This window comes from Petaurus breviceps, unplaced genomic scaffold (assembly GCF_028583685.1).
Source record: "Petaurus breviceps papuanus isolate PSGF00001 unplaced genomic scaffold, PetGlider_PUasm1.0 90778, whole genome shotgun sequence".
Taxonomy (NCBI): domain Eukaryota; kingdom Metazoa; phylum Chordata; class Mammalia; order Diprotodontia; family Petauridae; genus Petaurus; species Petaurus breviceps.
The window spans coordinates 559,623-576,829 of record NW_027187343.1 but is presented as its reverse complement, the minus strand read 5'-3'; the positions used below and the strand labels follow the sequence as shown (position 1 = coordinate 576,829).

General features: G+C 35.2%; 1 protein-coding gene across 2 annotated transcripts in view; it reads left to right on the top strand.

Annotated features, from left to right (window-relative positions):
- The window catches only part of LIN9 (lin-9 DREAM MuvB core complex component), an 89,350-nt gene that overhangs the window by 53,588 nt on the left and 18,555 nt on the right, over positions 1 to 17,207 (top strand). For both annotated transcript variants that reach the window (XM_069069103.1, XM_069069102.1), the window contains exons 6-11: positions 3,212 to 3,337; positions 6,746 to 6,903; positions 10,021 to 10,154; positions 12,258 to 12,377; positions 12,686 to 12,787; positions 13,701 to 13,781. In XM_069069103.1, coding sequence (XP_068925204.1) covers positions 3,212 to 3,337; positions 6,746 to 6,903; positions 10,021 to 10,154; positions 12,258 to 12,377; positions 12,686 to 12,787; positions 13,701 to 13,781 — 721 coding nt within the window. The remainder of the gene's footprint in view (positions 1 to 3,211; positions 3,338 to 6,745; positions 6,904 to 10,020; positions 10,155 to 12,257; positions 12,378 to 12,685; positions 12,788 to 13,700; positions 13,782 to 17,207) is intronic.

Genomic DNA, 17,207 nt, shown 5'->3' with positions numbered 1-17,207 from the left:
TGTATTCATCTTGTTCATCATTTTTATTGCACAGCAGTATTATATTATTCATGTGTCACAATTTGTTTAGTCATTCCCTCAATTTCTGAGCATCTACTTTGTTTCCAAAAATTTTGGTATGTTTGGAGCTTTCATTTTTTTATTGAACTCATTGAGGGTGTATATGCCTTAGAAGAAGAATCTCTTGGTCAAAGGATACAGATATTTTAATTACTTTATTTACATTATTCCAATTATTTTCTAGACTGATCAGATCAATTTGTAGTTCAATCAACAATGCATCGATGTACCTATTTTTCTAGAACCCCTCCAGCATTGACTATTCACCATCTTTGGTCATCTTTGCCAATTTACTGATTTGGAAGTAAAATTTCAGGATAGTTTTGATTTGCATTTCTCTAATAGTGATTTGGAACATTCTTTCTCATAAGGTCAGTAAACATTTATTAAGCACTTACTATGTCCCAGGCATTGTGCTAAGCACTAGTTATACAAATACAAACAAAAATTAAGTCAATACCTGACATCAAGGCGTTCACATTCTAATGGGGAAATACAGTATATAGAAGGGAGTTAAAAAAAGGGGGGAAGAAAAGGAGAACCACCTGCATGGGAGTTGTGATGGGGTAAGAAGTCTAGAGAGTCAGAAGCAGACTGGGAAAGGAAGGGAAGATGACTGACTTCCATCCCCAAAAGGTAGACCTCAGAAGATATTCAGGATTAGGAGGCAACTGAGGAAGGTGGTAAAATCTGGAGAATCTGAAGCAGAGCTGAGAAAAAAATGGTTAACGGCCTGTAATTCTTATTTTGAGAATGATTTGTTCATCATCCTTTGACCACTTAAATATTGAAGAATGGCTTTTGGTCTTATATATTCCTGTTAGTTGTCTATATATTTTTACCTTATTTGTTAGTTATAATTTGTTTATTTTGTGTTAACATCTGAGGCAAGTCATTATTAATTCCTGCTTTCTTGGGGTTTGGTTTTGTTCATTTCTTGGCATCTCTGTACTATTCTCCCTACATTGTAGGTCCCCTTTCTGGTGTCCAGTTTGGTGAGTGAGTGGGTGGGTGGGTGGGCATGTAGGGGTGTGGCTAGATATAGATAGAGTTAGATAGCTAGATAAGGAGTTTTTCTCTCCCTTTTTCATTTAAAGTCAGTTAATAGTCATTAAACACTAAGTGCCTACTATATGGCAGGCACTGTGCTAAGCACTGGGGATTCAAATAAGAAAGGCTTTCAAGGAGCTTTCAATCCAACAAGGGAAGATTATACATAAAAGAGCTGAAAAGGGGACGGGGCAGTGAAATGGGGAAGTGCCCAGAAGATGTCTTGGTGAAAGAGTCAAAGCATTCCAGAATGAATGCAGCCAGGTGGGAAATTAAGACATCTTTGATATGTCTGCCCTGTGCCATGCCCTCTCCATAAATGAAGAATTTTGTAGTTCCACCTTGAAATCAGAGGGGCAGCCTTTGATTAGGTGAAAGTAACAAGGTTAATTAATTGGTTCTGTGAGATGAAGAGATTTGCCAATGATGAATTTTCTTGGGTCATCATGGAAAAGTCAAAATATTCCAAAATGAGTGAAGCCTAGTGGAAAAAGTCCATTTGATTAGATTTATAGAATTACTAGCAAGTACATTTTTAGCAATTCTTTCTTTAAGTGCTCTCTGAGTCAAGAGCCCATCATTCCTGCATCTTAAGCCTTGTTCCAGAAATCCAAACTCCTTTCTAAGTTACCCTCTTCTTAACCAGCTATTCACTTTTCAAATCTACCCTTCCCCTATGAAGCATTTAACTTCTTTTGGGCACAGTAATGAAAACATTCCTGGTGGTACTCAGGTCTTCAGTTTCCTACCCAAAAGTTCCACTGGGACTCCCACTAGCCAGTCAAAACTCCTGGAACCATTAATCAATCATCCACATTTATAGATTTCTAGGACTGAGTTCATCTCTTACAGGACTTCCCCTCATGCACTTTTGCAGTTAAGCCAAAATATACTTTTTTCTGTTCCTCACATACCACTCTTCATCTCCTGTCTCTGTGCTTCTATAAGGTTCTCCCATACCAAGAATGTACCTCCTTCTAATACCCCTTATTTCCATCAAAGTTTAGCTGAAGCACCACACCTCTATATGAGGCCTTTCCTGATTCTCTCAGCTTCTAGTGCTCCCCCACCCCCTGAAAAACAAAAGTCCTTCTATTTATATCTTTATTTTGTATTACACATGTGTGTGTTATTTCTTCTAATAGAATGTAAGCTCTACAAAGTCAGGAACTGTTAGGGGTTTTTTTTGTTTCCCTGGTGCCTAGCACAGTGCCTAATACATAGTAGGTGTATACTTGTTATACAGGTAAATATTTATTGATTAATTGCTGTTTATTGTGGGCTTGAGGCAGTTTTGAAGTTGGCTCTTCCTCACATCTGGATAGTTCATTGACACCATAACTAAGCTAAGACATGATCCTTAAGCCAAGAAAATGTATGCTTTCTGCAGGAGCACACATTAACGATATTTATATTAATTTTAAATTAGTGGTATGGTCTGTCTAGGAGGCAGGTAGGTGGCCCAGTGGATAGAGCACTGGACATGGGAGTCAGGAAGACCTGAGTTTAAATTAGGCTTAAACACTTATTGCTTGTGTGACCCTGGGCAAGTTACTTAAACCTTTGTTGCCTTAATCCACTGAAGAAGGAAATGGCAAACCACTCCAGTATCTTTGCCAAGAAAACTTCCATGGACAGATGGTCCACAAGGTCACAAAGAATAGAACACAACTGAAAGACAAAAAACAACAGCCTGGTCTGTCATGATATTTCCTTTGCAGATAATCCCTATGCAACTTTTGAGTTAACTATAACAAGTGTCAGTGACTGATAAATCTTAAGGAATAGCATTTTGAGTAATTTATTTAGACACTTTACTTTCCTCAACTGACAAATGAGGATAATAATAACAGCTGCCTCTTGTGGTTGTTGGAAGGATCAAATGAGTTATTTGTAAAGTGTATTGCAAACCTTAAAGTACCATGCAATAATGCTAGCTATTGTTATTAATACATAATAGCAATAGCAGTTATTTTTATAATGAAAAGTTTAGCATTTAACTAACAGAATGATCATAGAAAGTTAGTATGCATTGTTTATTAATTTTAAGGATGTAGTCAATTGCTTGAGAATTATTAAAATGTCAACTTTGTTTTAACAGACCACTATTTGAAGGAGATAATGACTTTTGTGTCTGTCTGAAAGAGTCTTTTCCTAATCTGAAGACCCGAAAGTTAACAAGAGTGGAATGGGGAAAAATTAGACGGCTGATGGGAAAACCACGGAGGTAAAAATATAGTTGTGACTTTTTATTTAGTTTTAAATTGATTAGTTATCATTAGGTATATGTAGTAATCCATACCATACCATTAACTTTGGGATTACATTCTTGTATGCTTAATATATTTTATTAACTTTAGTTTAAAATGTTACAAATAACATGATATCCCCCCTGACGAAAGAATACATTGATACAATGCTGCCTGTTACTATCTTCCCTGAAGTTCTTTATCTTCTGAAGAACTTACCCACAAATGGCTCTTTTTATTTTATTCTAATAAATACCTGAAGCAAACATAGGTCATACTTGAGAATTGTTAATTTATATAAAATGACTTAACTCTTTTATGGTATAGTTGGGGAGGGTCTTTAAGTAGGAATATTTTATGCTAATTTTATTGAGAAATTCTAGAGTTTTAAAAAACATTAATCCTTATTGTTCTGTTGTATTATCCATAATAGAGCTTTTCTACATAGAAATTTCTCCATTTTACAAGTGGGAAAACTTGAAGCCTATTAAGTCTATTTGATTTGGCTAATTAAGGTACAGTTTGGTTTTCCTAATTTGCATATCAGAAGTACAAATTTTATGACATTTTCTATCTAGTTGTTAAAGTTTTATTAGTTTTTTTTGCCCTTTTTTTTTTGGAGGGCAATTGGAGTTAAGTGACTTTCCCAAGGTCACATGGCTAGTTTTTGTGTTAAGTGCCTGAGGCCGAATTTGAACTCAGGTCCTCCTGACTCCAGGGCCAGTGCTCTATTTACTGTGCTACCTAGCCGCCTTGCTTTATTACTGTTTTTTGTCTTCAAAAGTATTCAGTATATAAACTTAGCATTTTTGACACAGGGTTGATTTTTGTTTGTTTTGTAGTGTCATTTTGTCAACTATTTAATCTCATGTCAAATATCCAGCCAATATTAGAGTGTGAAATAAAATCAGGGTAAGATTAGGTAGGACGAATGACCAATGAATATGGATCAAAGACTTATTAATCACAAAGTTTCATTTACCCTGACACTTTTCTTTTATACTCTTTACACTCACACACATAGTAATCACAAGTTATTTGAGGTGGCCAAAATCTTAGGAAACAGATGTCATCAATGAACACCGGAAATTTCTAGCCATAGTTTCAGTGGACTTTCTCTCTTTTGTGCTATCTCCTTTCTAAGAGACTCTTGTCCTTATCTTATGTGATAATCCTAACTCTTAAATCTTTCCTCTAGATTATTTATTTGCTCAGTTTTTGTAATTTCTTTCCAATTTCCTCTGTTTTGTGTTTCATTTTGAAGGTGGGAGTAGACAAGGACTTCTTCTTAAGGACCAGCCCTATCCTTTTTTCCTCTCTGTTTCTTTCCTTTCCCCAGCTCTTTGGCACAGAAAAGACTGACCTCATAAGACTTTATTCAGATAATTCCATCTGCCTTTGTAGATTTTAGAGAACTGTTCTACCCAGTTTTTAATGGGCATAATATTAAAAATTCTTTATCAAAAACTACCTAATTCTAACCATTTGGGGTAATTATTTTATAGCACTTTTGCTTTAACTTTGTATGTTTGATCACATTTAGTCATACTTTTTCTCATTACTGCCCATTGGAATGACCTTAGTTATTACTCACCATTTCACCACTTTATTATACTGCTTTATTTAATTTTTTTAAAAATGTCTGCCTGGGGTAACTAGGTGGCACAGTGAATAGAGCACCAGCCCTGTAGTCAGGAGGACCTGAGTTCAAATCTGGCCTCAGGCACTAAACTAGTTGTGTGACCTTGGGCAAGTCACTTAACCCCAATTGCCCTACCTTCCCCCCTCCAAAAATGAAATTTTTTAAAATGCCTGCCTTTTCATTTGTCCTCTATTCACTTCTATATAACGATTTCTTTTTCTTTTTATCCTTCACCCTACTTGTCTAGCCTGAAATGACATAGCATTATTTATTATTACTTGTGATATTATTATTCCTTTTCTTTTTTTTTTGAACGGGGAATCTAAGGCAGTTGGGGTTAAGTGACTTTCCCAGAGTCACACGGCTAGTTTTTTGTGTTAAGCGTCTAAGATCAGATTTGAATTCAGGTCCTCCTGACTCCAGGGCCAGTGCTCTATTCACTACGCCACCTAACCGCCCCGTATTATTCCTTTTCTCTGACATATTTAAGATATACAACAAATGCCTGTCACAATCAGTATTTCAAAATACTGGAAATGAAGAATGAAAATCAGAGCAAGAAAGAAAATAAAAAGGAATGCCACATAAAAAGAGGAAACAAGCATTATAGTTGTAAACCATTAGAGACCAGTTACTTCAGTCTTGATGTCAAAGAAGCTGTTGCATGGAGCAATATACCCTTGTCTTCCTTTTCTCGTTTTCCCTCAGACACCTCTCTCTCTCTCTCTCTCTCTTCTTTCTGTCTCTCTTAAATACTTTGAAGTAAAGAGTGTTAAGGAATCCATTTGGTGGCTCAGTGGATACATTGCGGAACTGGAATCAAGAAGACCTTAGTTCAAATCCAGCCTTGGACATGATTAGCTTTATGACCCTGGGCAAGTCACTTAACCTTTTTCTGCTTCAGTTTTCTCATCTGTAAAATGGAGGTAATAATATCACCAGCCTCCCAAAATGTTGTGAGGATCGAATGAAATCAGATCCATAAAGTGCTTTGCAAATTTTATATTTCCATATAAATTAAGATATTATTAATATAAGGTTAATACCACAGTATGTTATACTGCTTCTGTATTAAGCACATGATCAGCCTCCCTTCTCCTCCATTGCACCGTCATCTTTCTTAGCTGTTTTGTGAATGCCACTTTATTAAAAGTATCAAAAGAGTACCATATCCCCTCTCTCTATTAAGTGTGAAGTTGAATCATTTGTCTGTCTACTACTAATAGTAAGGTGCATTGTTCTTTATATTCATTCAAGTATTTAAGCATAGGAAGCAGCCAGATTTTAGAAAGAGTTAGTTACTTAAATGTTTTGGCTTTTATTTCAGGTAAAACATTTCAGACTTTTAAATATGATGAATCTTTCTTTTAATTCTAGCAGTATGATGTAAGTGTATTTATGACCCCTGGCTCCTGAAAGACATAGCACAGTTTTTTTAATAAGAAAATTGAAGAAAACATTTTAGACTGAACCTAAATTCTAGAGACAGTTTAATCAAATGTTCTTTGGACAAATAACTTTCCTGTTTCAAATTATCTAAAAAAAAATTAGATAATCCCCATGTCTGCTCATTGTTGAACATGGTAAAATACTGTTTTTAAAGACATTAAAAGTGCTTTTCAAACTAAAAGATCCTTCTTATAAATGAGGTTGAATAAGGGGCCCAATAAGAGCTTGATTTGGAGGTCAGAATTTAAATTAAATAATAAGGATTTGATTTAGCTAACTTAATGATATATCCTAGGTGTTCTTCTGCATTTTTTGAGGAGGAAAGAGCAGCATTAAAACAGAAACGGCAAAAAATTCGGCTCCTACAACAAAGGAAGGTCGCAGATGTTTCCCAATTCAAAGATCTTCCAGATGAGATTCCTCTCCCTTTGGTCATTGGGACAAAGGTCACAGGTAAGAGAAGGCAGACACACCACACTCCAATAAAGAGGTTATCTGAAAATATGTCAGGAAGAACATGAACTGAGCAGCTAATTACAAATTAGAAACTAAACCTCACAAACTTGGCAATTATTTATTAAAGACAGACTGCTTCATGTTTGACATAGATGCTTTTTAGTTATCAAGAAAAAAATTATATTCAGTCAATCCTCGATTTTCTTTTTTTTCTTTTTGGAGGGCAGTTGGGGTTAAGTGACTTGCCCAAGGTCACACAGCTAGTTTTTTGTGTTAAGTGTCTGAGGCCAGATTTAAACTCAGGTCCTCCTGACTCTAGGGTCAGTGCTCTATTCACTGTGCCACCTAGCTGCCCCTTAATCCTCAATTTTCATGGAAATAAAAAATGTAAATGTTGATACACTGAACCTATGGGAAATAGGAGATTAGATTCCCACAACCACCAAGAAAATTTAATCTTTCACCCTTTTCTGTATACAATTATTTATAACAAACACTAATTCTGATAATATGCACTTTTCCTAACACAGTAACCATGAAATATCCCATAAAATGCAGTACCCAAAATAAAATTGGTAACATGCAAAACATTTTTCTTACTAATAATTCCCTAGAATTCTGTTACTTTTTGTGCTAACATCTTAATTTTTAGAAACCTAAAACATTGATTTCAGACAATATTCACTTTTTATAACAAATGAAATCTGCAGTACAATAAATACTGTACAACAAATAAAAGTCTTAAAGAAAATTTTTAACTTGAATCTTGCCTTCCTCTGTGTCAAATAGTATTGTGAGGATGTTGTACTCTGTTCTGTAATGCTGGAAACCTCTCTACCTTGGCCACTCTCTAAAAACTTAGTGTATGTATGTTGAAGGGCATGGGAGGGGGTGGGGCCAGGGCACGGCTAGGTGGTGCATTGAATAGAGCACCGGCCCTGGAGTCAGGAGGACCTGAGTTCAAATCTGGTCTCAGACACTTAACACAAAAACTAGCCCTGTGACCTTGGGCAAGTCACCCAACCCCAATTGCCCTACCTTCCCCTCTCCCCCCCCAAAAAAGCAAAAAATAAAACTTAGCAAGCGGTTCCTGGGTCTTTAATTGCTGCTGTCAAAAGATGCCAAGATTGAGGTTGTAATGATACCTCTGGTTCTCTGTCTTTCATGGCTGATGGAAGGCACTGGAATTCATGAAGGACACACCAGCTTGAAATAATCCATCAATGACATCTATTTCATGTGCTGTTTGAGGTCTCTTAGGGTCTCCCAGGTGACAGTGGCTGCAAACATTCAAACATGAAGTTTATCTCACACCTTAATTTTCTCCCTAAGCCACATCACTAACTCTGTATCCTTGGGCTTAGAGCCCTTGCACTACACTCTGGGTACATAATTGCAACACAAAACTTGAGTTATAAAGACAAACAATGAAAATATGCATCAAATACACATAGGTGTGAACAAGACCAGTGATGTGCCCAGTAGGATACCAGCTACTCCATAAACTTGTGCACGTTTTTGCCTCATTTGTTTTCTCTACTTTGCATAACTGTGAATGTGCATTGTTGCCAATGTGAAAGTGAAAATAAAGTTACTAATAAAATCATACAGATGCTTGAAGTCATGAATGTTGAGGATTAACTATATATCCATATTTGTTTCAAAATAGAATTTAACAAATTAATAAATATTAACACTAAGATGAAATTTAGAATTTTTTAAACCCTAAATTTTTATTCATATATACTTAGGTCAAATATTTATATTCTTTATACTATCCAATAAAGAATAGAATATAAATATTTGACCTAAGTATATATGAATAAAAATTTAGTAAATAACAAGTGTGTTTTTAGAAGGAAAGGTAGGTTAATGATTGTATTGTGTTTAGAGAATAGATAGCATTAATCAGAGCATTTCCTGCAGGAGGTAGACCTATTATATTTCATACAGAGGTAAGGAAGTATCAAGATAGATATTAGAGGAAGGATTGTTTTAGAGGAAAACGGTTTTAGGATAAATTGAGCAGAGATTCAGGTGGGCAAAGGATGATGATCAGTTATTAATTAGTGTATCATAATGGATAGAGAACTGTCCGGATAGTCAGGAAGACCTAGTCAAGACCCTCCTCTGCCACATTCTGACTGTATGACTGTGGACAATTCACCTAACTTCTCAGTGCTTTGGCATATAATCTTCATATGGAATAACTATATTAAGAGGACAAAGAAAAGTGAGAGAAGACACAGAAGTGTCAATAAGTAGATGTATATTTAAGATTTAGATAGGTGTGTAGAGGACCTGTCAGTCCTAAAACTCAGGATGCTGATTGATCACTCAGTGCAACATGATATTCTATATAGAGAAAACTCCTTTTACTAATAGAATCTTATAATTTTTGCAATCCGTCATTTCATATTTAAAATGAAGATTAAATTTACATTTGAGTTTGTTTGATGCACTTGGTATGTTTGAATTTGAAGCAAGTTATCAGTGGAACCCTCAGTTTTACTGTGAAAGATCAGGAATAATTTTCATATACTTCAGTAGCTCTTCATACTCCTCTCACACATTTACAAAACATTTTGTATTTTTTCTGTATGTGTCACATGCCCCTACTAAATTGTAAATTCCATGAAGGTAGATAGGTAGGTACTTTAGCTTATTTATGTGTTTATCTCCCCTGCCACCTGCATGTATAGATATTTAGTAAACTTTTGGATTCATCTGCATTGAAAGTGCATGTGCTTAACAGAAGTCATAGGATCATAAATTTAGAGCTCAAGAACTCTTAGAGATCATTTAGATCAACCCCCAGTTTGTCCTTTTGTGACTATTTTATAGGTTGCCCCAAAGCAAACTATGTCATTGAGATTTACACGTATCATAAAGTATCATCAAGGCAACTGATCATTGACTTCCCCTTTTTAAAACTAATTTCCATGATTTTTATTCCTACTACCATCTTTGAAATGGTATTAAATAGTATAAATCATAGTGTTTACATTTATATACATATAGACTGTATGTATATAAAATGCATACAGTAAAGTTTTATGTTTAAAGGTTCTCTGCATCCTCTGACCATTATTATATCTTAATTTCTTTTCTCAGCACGATTGCGTGGTGTTCATGATGGCCTCTTTACTGGACAAATAGATGCTGTAGACACACTTAATGCTACTTATAGAGTTACATTTGATAGAGCAGGACTTGGAACCCATACTGTCCCTGATTATGAAGTTCTGGTAAGTAATATTTCTAGTATAATTTTGGATGTGATTTTATATTAACTATAGGGTATAAAATATTCACATAAATTATATTTCATGATAGATCTAAAACTTGAGAATGTATGGGCAAAGTGATTAGTAAATTCATAGTCATTTTCTTTGGGACTCTGTAGAACTGCAGAAATGAAGGATAGAAATCTACAGAAAAGTCCCACAGTTGCAAACTGTGTTTGAGCTTTCTATGGCTCCCAGGTTTCTTTGTGTGGCTAGGTAAACTTCAGCTGTGTTCCATTACCCAAAGTAGGGTTTAAATGTGTAGTGACTGTAATGACTTCAGAATTATGCCTCAAAGCTTGTTAGTCTAAGTTCTGTACAGCTCTCAAGGATAAAAGTACCTTGTATTTTATAGAACCTTCTGTTTTTAGAAGTGCTCTTCTATATCTTGTTTCCTGTTCTCATAGGAATGAGGAACAGTATTTTTTTGGTTCATATTTTGCAGATGAGTAAAGTGAGGTATAAAGACCAAGTAATAGATCTGGAGAGAAGCAGTGTGGTTTAGGGAATAGGGAGCTAGGAATGCCTGGTTTCAAGCTCTGCCTCCAGTGCATCCTGGCTGTGTGACTGGGCCAAGTCATTCAATCTCACAGTGTTCTAGGCAGCTCTCTGAGATAGACTTGCATTTCTGAGGGGAAATTTCCTTCCAGGGAGTTCCCAATTCCAGTGAAATCACAAATCTAGTTCCTATCTGTATTCCTAATATATCCAAGATCATAGAGCTTATTAATGGACAAGCTGGGCCCAAATACAAATCTTCTGACTTAATGGTCAAGAACTCCTTCTCCTAAGTTGCTCGATCATTGTTTCATGATCATGTTGATCAGAGTTAATTTAGCAACTTTATATTAATTGAGTGTATTTTGAGCTAATGTGACCATTACTTATATTACTTATTCCTGAAAAATTCTCCAAGTTAATGGTCCTTAAAATTAATTTGGAATGAATTGATTTCAAATAACTAAAGTAATTTTAGTTTGCCTTTCTTAGGAATGAACTGTCAGACATTTATTAAGTACGTACTGCATTCTAGGCATTGTGCTAAGTTTTGGCCTTAAAAAGAAAGGCAGCAAAAACTATATAAACAAAACCCAGTCGCTGCTCTAAAGGAGTTTACATAATAATAAGGGAGACAGCATAAAAGCAATTATGTACAAACAAGGTGTAGACAGGATAAATTGGAGAAAATCTCAGAGGATAGGTACTAAGATTAAGGAGAATTGGGAAAGGTTCTTGGAGAAGGTGGGACTTTAGCTGAGACTTAAAAAAAAGCAGTGATCCAAGCAACTCTCTAACTACAAGTTAAAAATAAATTGGCAGAGTCTCATATTATTGTGCCCTCCTCCCCAAAAAAGATAGTGTAGCTGCTAAGCATTATACTGTAAGTTGAAAGAGCAATTTTCAGCCTGATGCTGCATTTAGTTCTTGATTACAACACTGATAAAAGTCAGGGACATGAATTTGTCATTTATGACAAATTTAGCCTTTGAAACAAAAAGGAAGAAGAAAGTAACCATTTGTGTTTTCAAAATCACTATACTTACCTACTTTGAAGACTTCACCCATCTACTTTTACAGGGGCAAGAAGCTTTGATGATTGCATTTTTAATAAATCACTTTTTATTATAATAACTATTTATAACATTATAGATAATTGTATCTAATATTTAGCGATCCAAGTTTGCTTCCCTGTAAAATTAATAACTCATTTCTAAGCCCTCTCTGATTATAGGTCACTTTATACTAACTTTAGAGTTATCATCTTGAAAGGTTGGCATGTAGAATTACCTGTATCAGTCTTAAATTTTCAATGATCTATTCAGCTGCACTAATCCTTCCCTTTTTAGTTGATGCAACTTCTTATCCCCCCATGATTTTTAGATTCTTGAGAAAAGTTATGCTTTTGATCTTTGACATCTAACTTATTGAACATATTTTAGTAGATAAGCTATGACCTAATGTGTACTGATTACGTAATAATATATATTGTGTGAAGCTTAAATTACTGGTAGAATGTTTTGAACTTTCATAGAAATTAACACGAAGCATTTTCTGTCTCTCAAGAGCAATGAGCCTCACGAAACAATGCCAATTGCAGCCTTTGGACAAAAACAGCGGCCTTCTCGATTTTTCATGACTCCACCACGGTTACATTACACTCCTCCTCTCCAGTCGCCAATTACAGTAAGTAATGTTTTAAAAATTCTGTCACTGTTTTGTGTTCATGCTGTTGGATTTCAGTAATTCAGTATAAGTTATTAATATGGAATATAGGTGATATGTCATATCAAGTTACCCAAATTATTTTATTCCACAGGACAGTAATTGAAATTTGAACAGTTAGGAAACACTTAGAAATATTTTTCATTGTATTAGGATTTCAGTGAAATGAAATTTGGAATAATGAAATTTGTTCTGTATCTGAAATACTAAAAATTAAAACATTCTTTTGTTGTTAAATTATCCCAAATCTCCTCCCCCCTTTTTTGTAGGATAATGATCCTTTATTAGGACAGTCACCATGGAGAAGCAAACTTCCAGGTTCAGATACTGAAACATTGGGTGGTTTTCCAGTGGAATTCCTTATCCAAGTAGTAAGTATTTCTTTAAGTAAAATGAATAGTATATATTTTTTTTGTTGTCAGAGATTTTATTTTATCACTATTATAACTGAACATCTTAATATCATTTCATACTCAAAATAGTATCAAAATAAATTTATTTTATGTGTTTGGGGTTTTTTTTTTTTGTTAACACATACTGGTCCTAAGAGCTCTGATTTTAGCTTCTAAGAGAGTAAATTAAAAAATTTTTATAGTGACTTTGATATTTGAAAATCTTTCATCTTTTGTGTTGAACTTGTTCTTATTTTTTTCTAGTTCTTATTATTTTGCCATCTTGTTATTAAAACCTCATGACATTTTTCAATATACTAATAAATTATGTTTTTATATATGTGTTGTGACCTCAAATTATTTCACAACTACTAATCAACTTACTAATTTTCATAGTACCTTTATTACGTATGTAGACAGAAGGAATTGAGCTCTTTTTTCTGGACACAAGCAGTTGCTTTTTTTTTTTTCTTTTTGAAGGGGGGAAGGTAGGGCAATTGGAGTTAAGTGACTTGCCCAAGGTCACATGGCTAGTTTTTTTGTGTTAAGTGTCTGAGGCCGGATTTGAACTCAGGTCCTCCTTACTCCAGGGCTGGTGCTCTATTCACTATGCCACCTAGCCACCTGCATTTTTTAGATTTTTCTTTTTTTTTTAACAAGCAGTTGCTTTTTAAACAGTTAGTTTGATATAAGCTATTAATTGAATGTTGTCACATATTTTAATATATTATTCCTATTTTATCTCTGAATTACCTGCAGTAAGTTAAAAATCTGGTGCCTTTTAAAATTTATATCTTATCGGGCTTTTGTAAGAAATAAATAAAAGACATTTTATTTTAGTAATACTTTGAATCTATATTTTATTTCCAAAACATTTCTTTTTTGTCTATAGACTAGATTATCAAAAATTCTTATGATTAAGAAGGAGCACATCAAGAAATTAAGGGAAATGAACACAGAAGCAGAAAAATTGGTAAGGACATTTCAGTTGTTTGTTTGAATTTGAAATATTGAACTTTGCTATTTACAAGGATTTCTTTAAGCTTTATTCAAGAAAATGTTGAAATAAGTATATTTTGTGAGTCCTTGTTTAACATAAGTATCTTACAGAATGCAGCATGTATATTTTGGACAGATTTACCATAAAATGAAATTCTAGAAGTTAAACCCCATTTCTCCATTGATTTCATACTTAAATGGGAATTATGGGAAAATGAGGTAATATTGGTACCTGGAGACTTACTTGTCTCTGTGCTATTGAGAACTCTAACTCTGACTCACTTCAGTCACAGTGTCAAGAAGCTGGTCACACATTTACTTTAGTTGATGCTGGTTAATCTGCATAGAACAACAGCAAGAAGGAAAGTTAGCTTCCCATTTTGAAAATGGTTAGCTACAGGGGTTTAAGCAAAACAAAACATTTTCATTTAGGATTGATAAGACAGGAGAATCTTCAAATAAGATAAAGTTTATCCCCTATTTTATTGATTTTATAAACTCAGATTTGTTATCCAAATTTTTGTATAGTGAGAGATAACTAATACTCTAAAAAATTTACATAAAGAAAAAGATAGGGAAACTATAACAACATTTTACTTTTATCAAGTGTTTGCATGTATGTATTATGCAGTGGGGATCAAAAGGAGAGGCAGATGGTGGAACAGTGGGTCATATCAAGGGGAGGCAGTATGGTGCAGTGGAAGGAACCTCAGCTCTGAAACCAGCAGACCTTGGCACATCTCTGATGCCACCTGTTTGACCCTGGGCAAGTCACTTCACCTCCCTGGGCTTCAGTTTCCTCATCTGTAAAATGAGGGGGTTGGACCTGATGACCTCTAAGAGTCCTTCCAGCTCTAAATTTGTGATCCATTTTAAAAGAGTCCTGGAACTTTTATTCATACTTCTGTGTAATTTTAGAGCTGAAAGGGGTGCTAAAGATCATCTAGCCCAGAGATTCTTAATCTGGGGTCTGGTAGCTTTTTTTTTTCAATATCTTGTTAACTATTTCAATATGATTAATTTCTTTTTTACTTCTATTATATAATTTTATGCATTTACAAACATTCTGAGAAGGGGCATCACTAGATCGCTGGGCGCGGAGGGAGCGGTGTCTGTAACAAAAAAATAATTTAAGAATTCCTGATCTAGTCCAACACTTTCATTTCACAGATGAAAAATGGTTCAAGAAAGATAAGCCAACTTGCCCACAATTATACAGTTAGTTAGTATCAAAGCAGACTCTAGAACTTGGGTCTCTTGACTCCCAGTCTAGTGCTGTTCACTCCACCTACTGTATAGGTCAAAGTCTATTGTGAACTAAAAAAGGTTGGCATACCTATTATACAGGCCTGAATATAAGGTGACTTTCCATTTCATAGTCTTTTTATCAAAAACGATAAATGTTTTAAGTATCCCTCATCTTAAAATAAACATATACTTCTCTCCTATGTTTTCCCTAATACTCTTTGAGATGTCTCTTAATAATCCCTATCAGAATCAAATTTCTTCCCAACTGTTCTTCATCTACTCCATCTTTATAATGCAACTTTTAATTTGCTGGCAGAACTCTGTTACTTCTTTCCCAGGCTCCTAAGTCCCTGTGGTGTTAAGTCCATGTTTCCTCTGTCAGTTTTACCCAAGTAGACCTCTGTGGTGGAGTGTGCCTCGGCCCTGAGGACTCCAGAAAGGACATTGAACTGGGTTGTTGGAGCTCTCAGCTGGTCTTTTCCTTTGAGTGGAAGCTCTATCTATTCTGGAGGCAGTCTAGGTGATGCCATGATTTCTGTTTACCTAGAAGGAATACTTTTATAACAGGTATCACTCTTGTCCTGAAAGGGAAAAGTTAGAAGGCACAAGTTCAAACTTGTTTGTCCAACTGCTGTGCTCCCAGAATAAATATAGTCTCCATTAGAAGACAAGTAGATTGGCAGGACAGAGGTCAGAACCATAGACTCAGAATTAGAAGGGACATTTGAGATCATTTATTCTTCCTCTTATCTGTGGAGAAGTCCTACAGTATTCATGACAGATCTAACCTCTGTAACATATTTCCAGTGATGAATAACTCAATATTTAACAATGAAATCATTAACCCTTATTCTTTTGTTTGATAGCACAAGTTATTAGAAAGTTCTTTCTTAAAGTTGAGCCAAAATCTGCCTCCTTATAACTTCCTTCTCCACCAACTTCTCCACTGGTCCTAGTTCTGCTTTCTGGAGGGAGCAACACAGAACAAGTCCATTCCCTCCTGTATGTGACAGTCCTTTAATATTTAAGAACAGCTGTTCTGTCTCCCCTTAGTCTTTTCTTCAGACTAAATTTCCCTAGTTCTTTTAACCTGTTGCTTATGTATAACATGGTTTTTAGGTACTCTCTCATTATATTTGATAGACTATAGTTTGTTAATGTCTTTCTTGAAATGTGAAATCCAGAAGGAAGGACAATATTCCAGGTATAATCTGCTCAGCACAAAGTGCAGTGGGACTGTTACTTCCCGTGATCTCCATGCTATGCGTCATTCATGTGAACTAAAATTGCACTAGCTTTCTTAGCAGCCTTATTACACTTTTGGCTCATTTTAGCTTGTGGTCAATTTAAAACCTCAGATCTTTTTTACATAAACTGCTGCCAAGCCAGGTCTTTCCCATCCTGTATTTGTATAGTTGACTGGTTGAACCTAAAATGCAGGACTTGGAGATGTTTGCCTTCAGAGCCAGTTTATTAAGAGCCACACAAGAAAATCAGTCTCATTACTTTATAGTAACACCTCATTTGTGAACAAAAATGGTATTACCCACCTTATTCATCAGACTTGACTCCGAATGATTTTTCCCAAAACTCAAATCCACCCTCAAAGGACAAAGATTTGCCATCATTGAAGATTTTCAAAAGAATGTGCTGCAAACTCTGAAGGCAATTTCAAAAGAGGAATTCCAAAAGTGTTTTGAACAATGGCAGCATCGTTGGAAAAAGTATAAAGCCTCCCAAGGTAACTACTTTGAAGGGGACAGCACTCATTTGAATATATAAGTTCTGGTATGTTTGTTTAAAAATGAGTCTCATTAATGGTCACCTGTCCTATATTTACCCCTGTTTAATTTCATCATGTTGGTTTGTTCCAGCCTGTCAACCATTCTGAATCTTGATTCTGTCATCTGTCATATTAACTCTCTCCCCACTTTGAAGATTTGATGAATATCCCTTCTATGTCTTCATCCAAATCATTGATAGAATTGTTGAATAGGAAAGAACAGTCCTATGACACTCCACTACAGACCTCCCTACAAAGCCATTCATCTGTAATCAGCCCTCTTTGAGGCTAGAGTTAACTCAGTTCTGAATCCACGTAACCATCCTGTCATCCAGCCCACATTTCATCATGTTTTCCACAAAGATATTA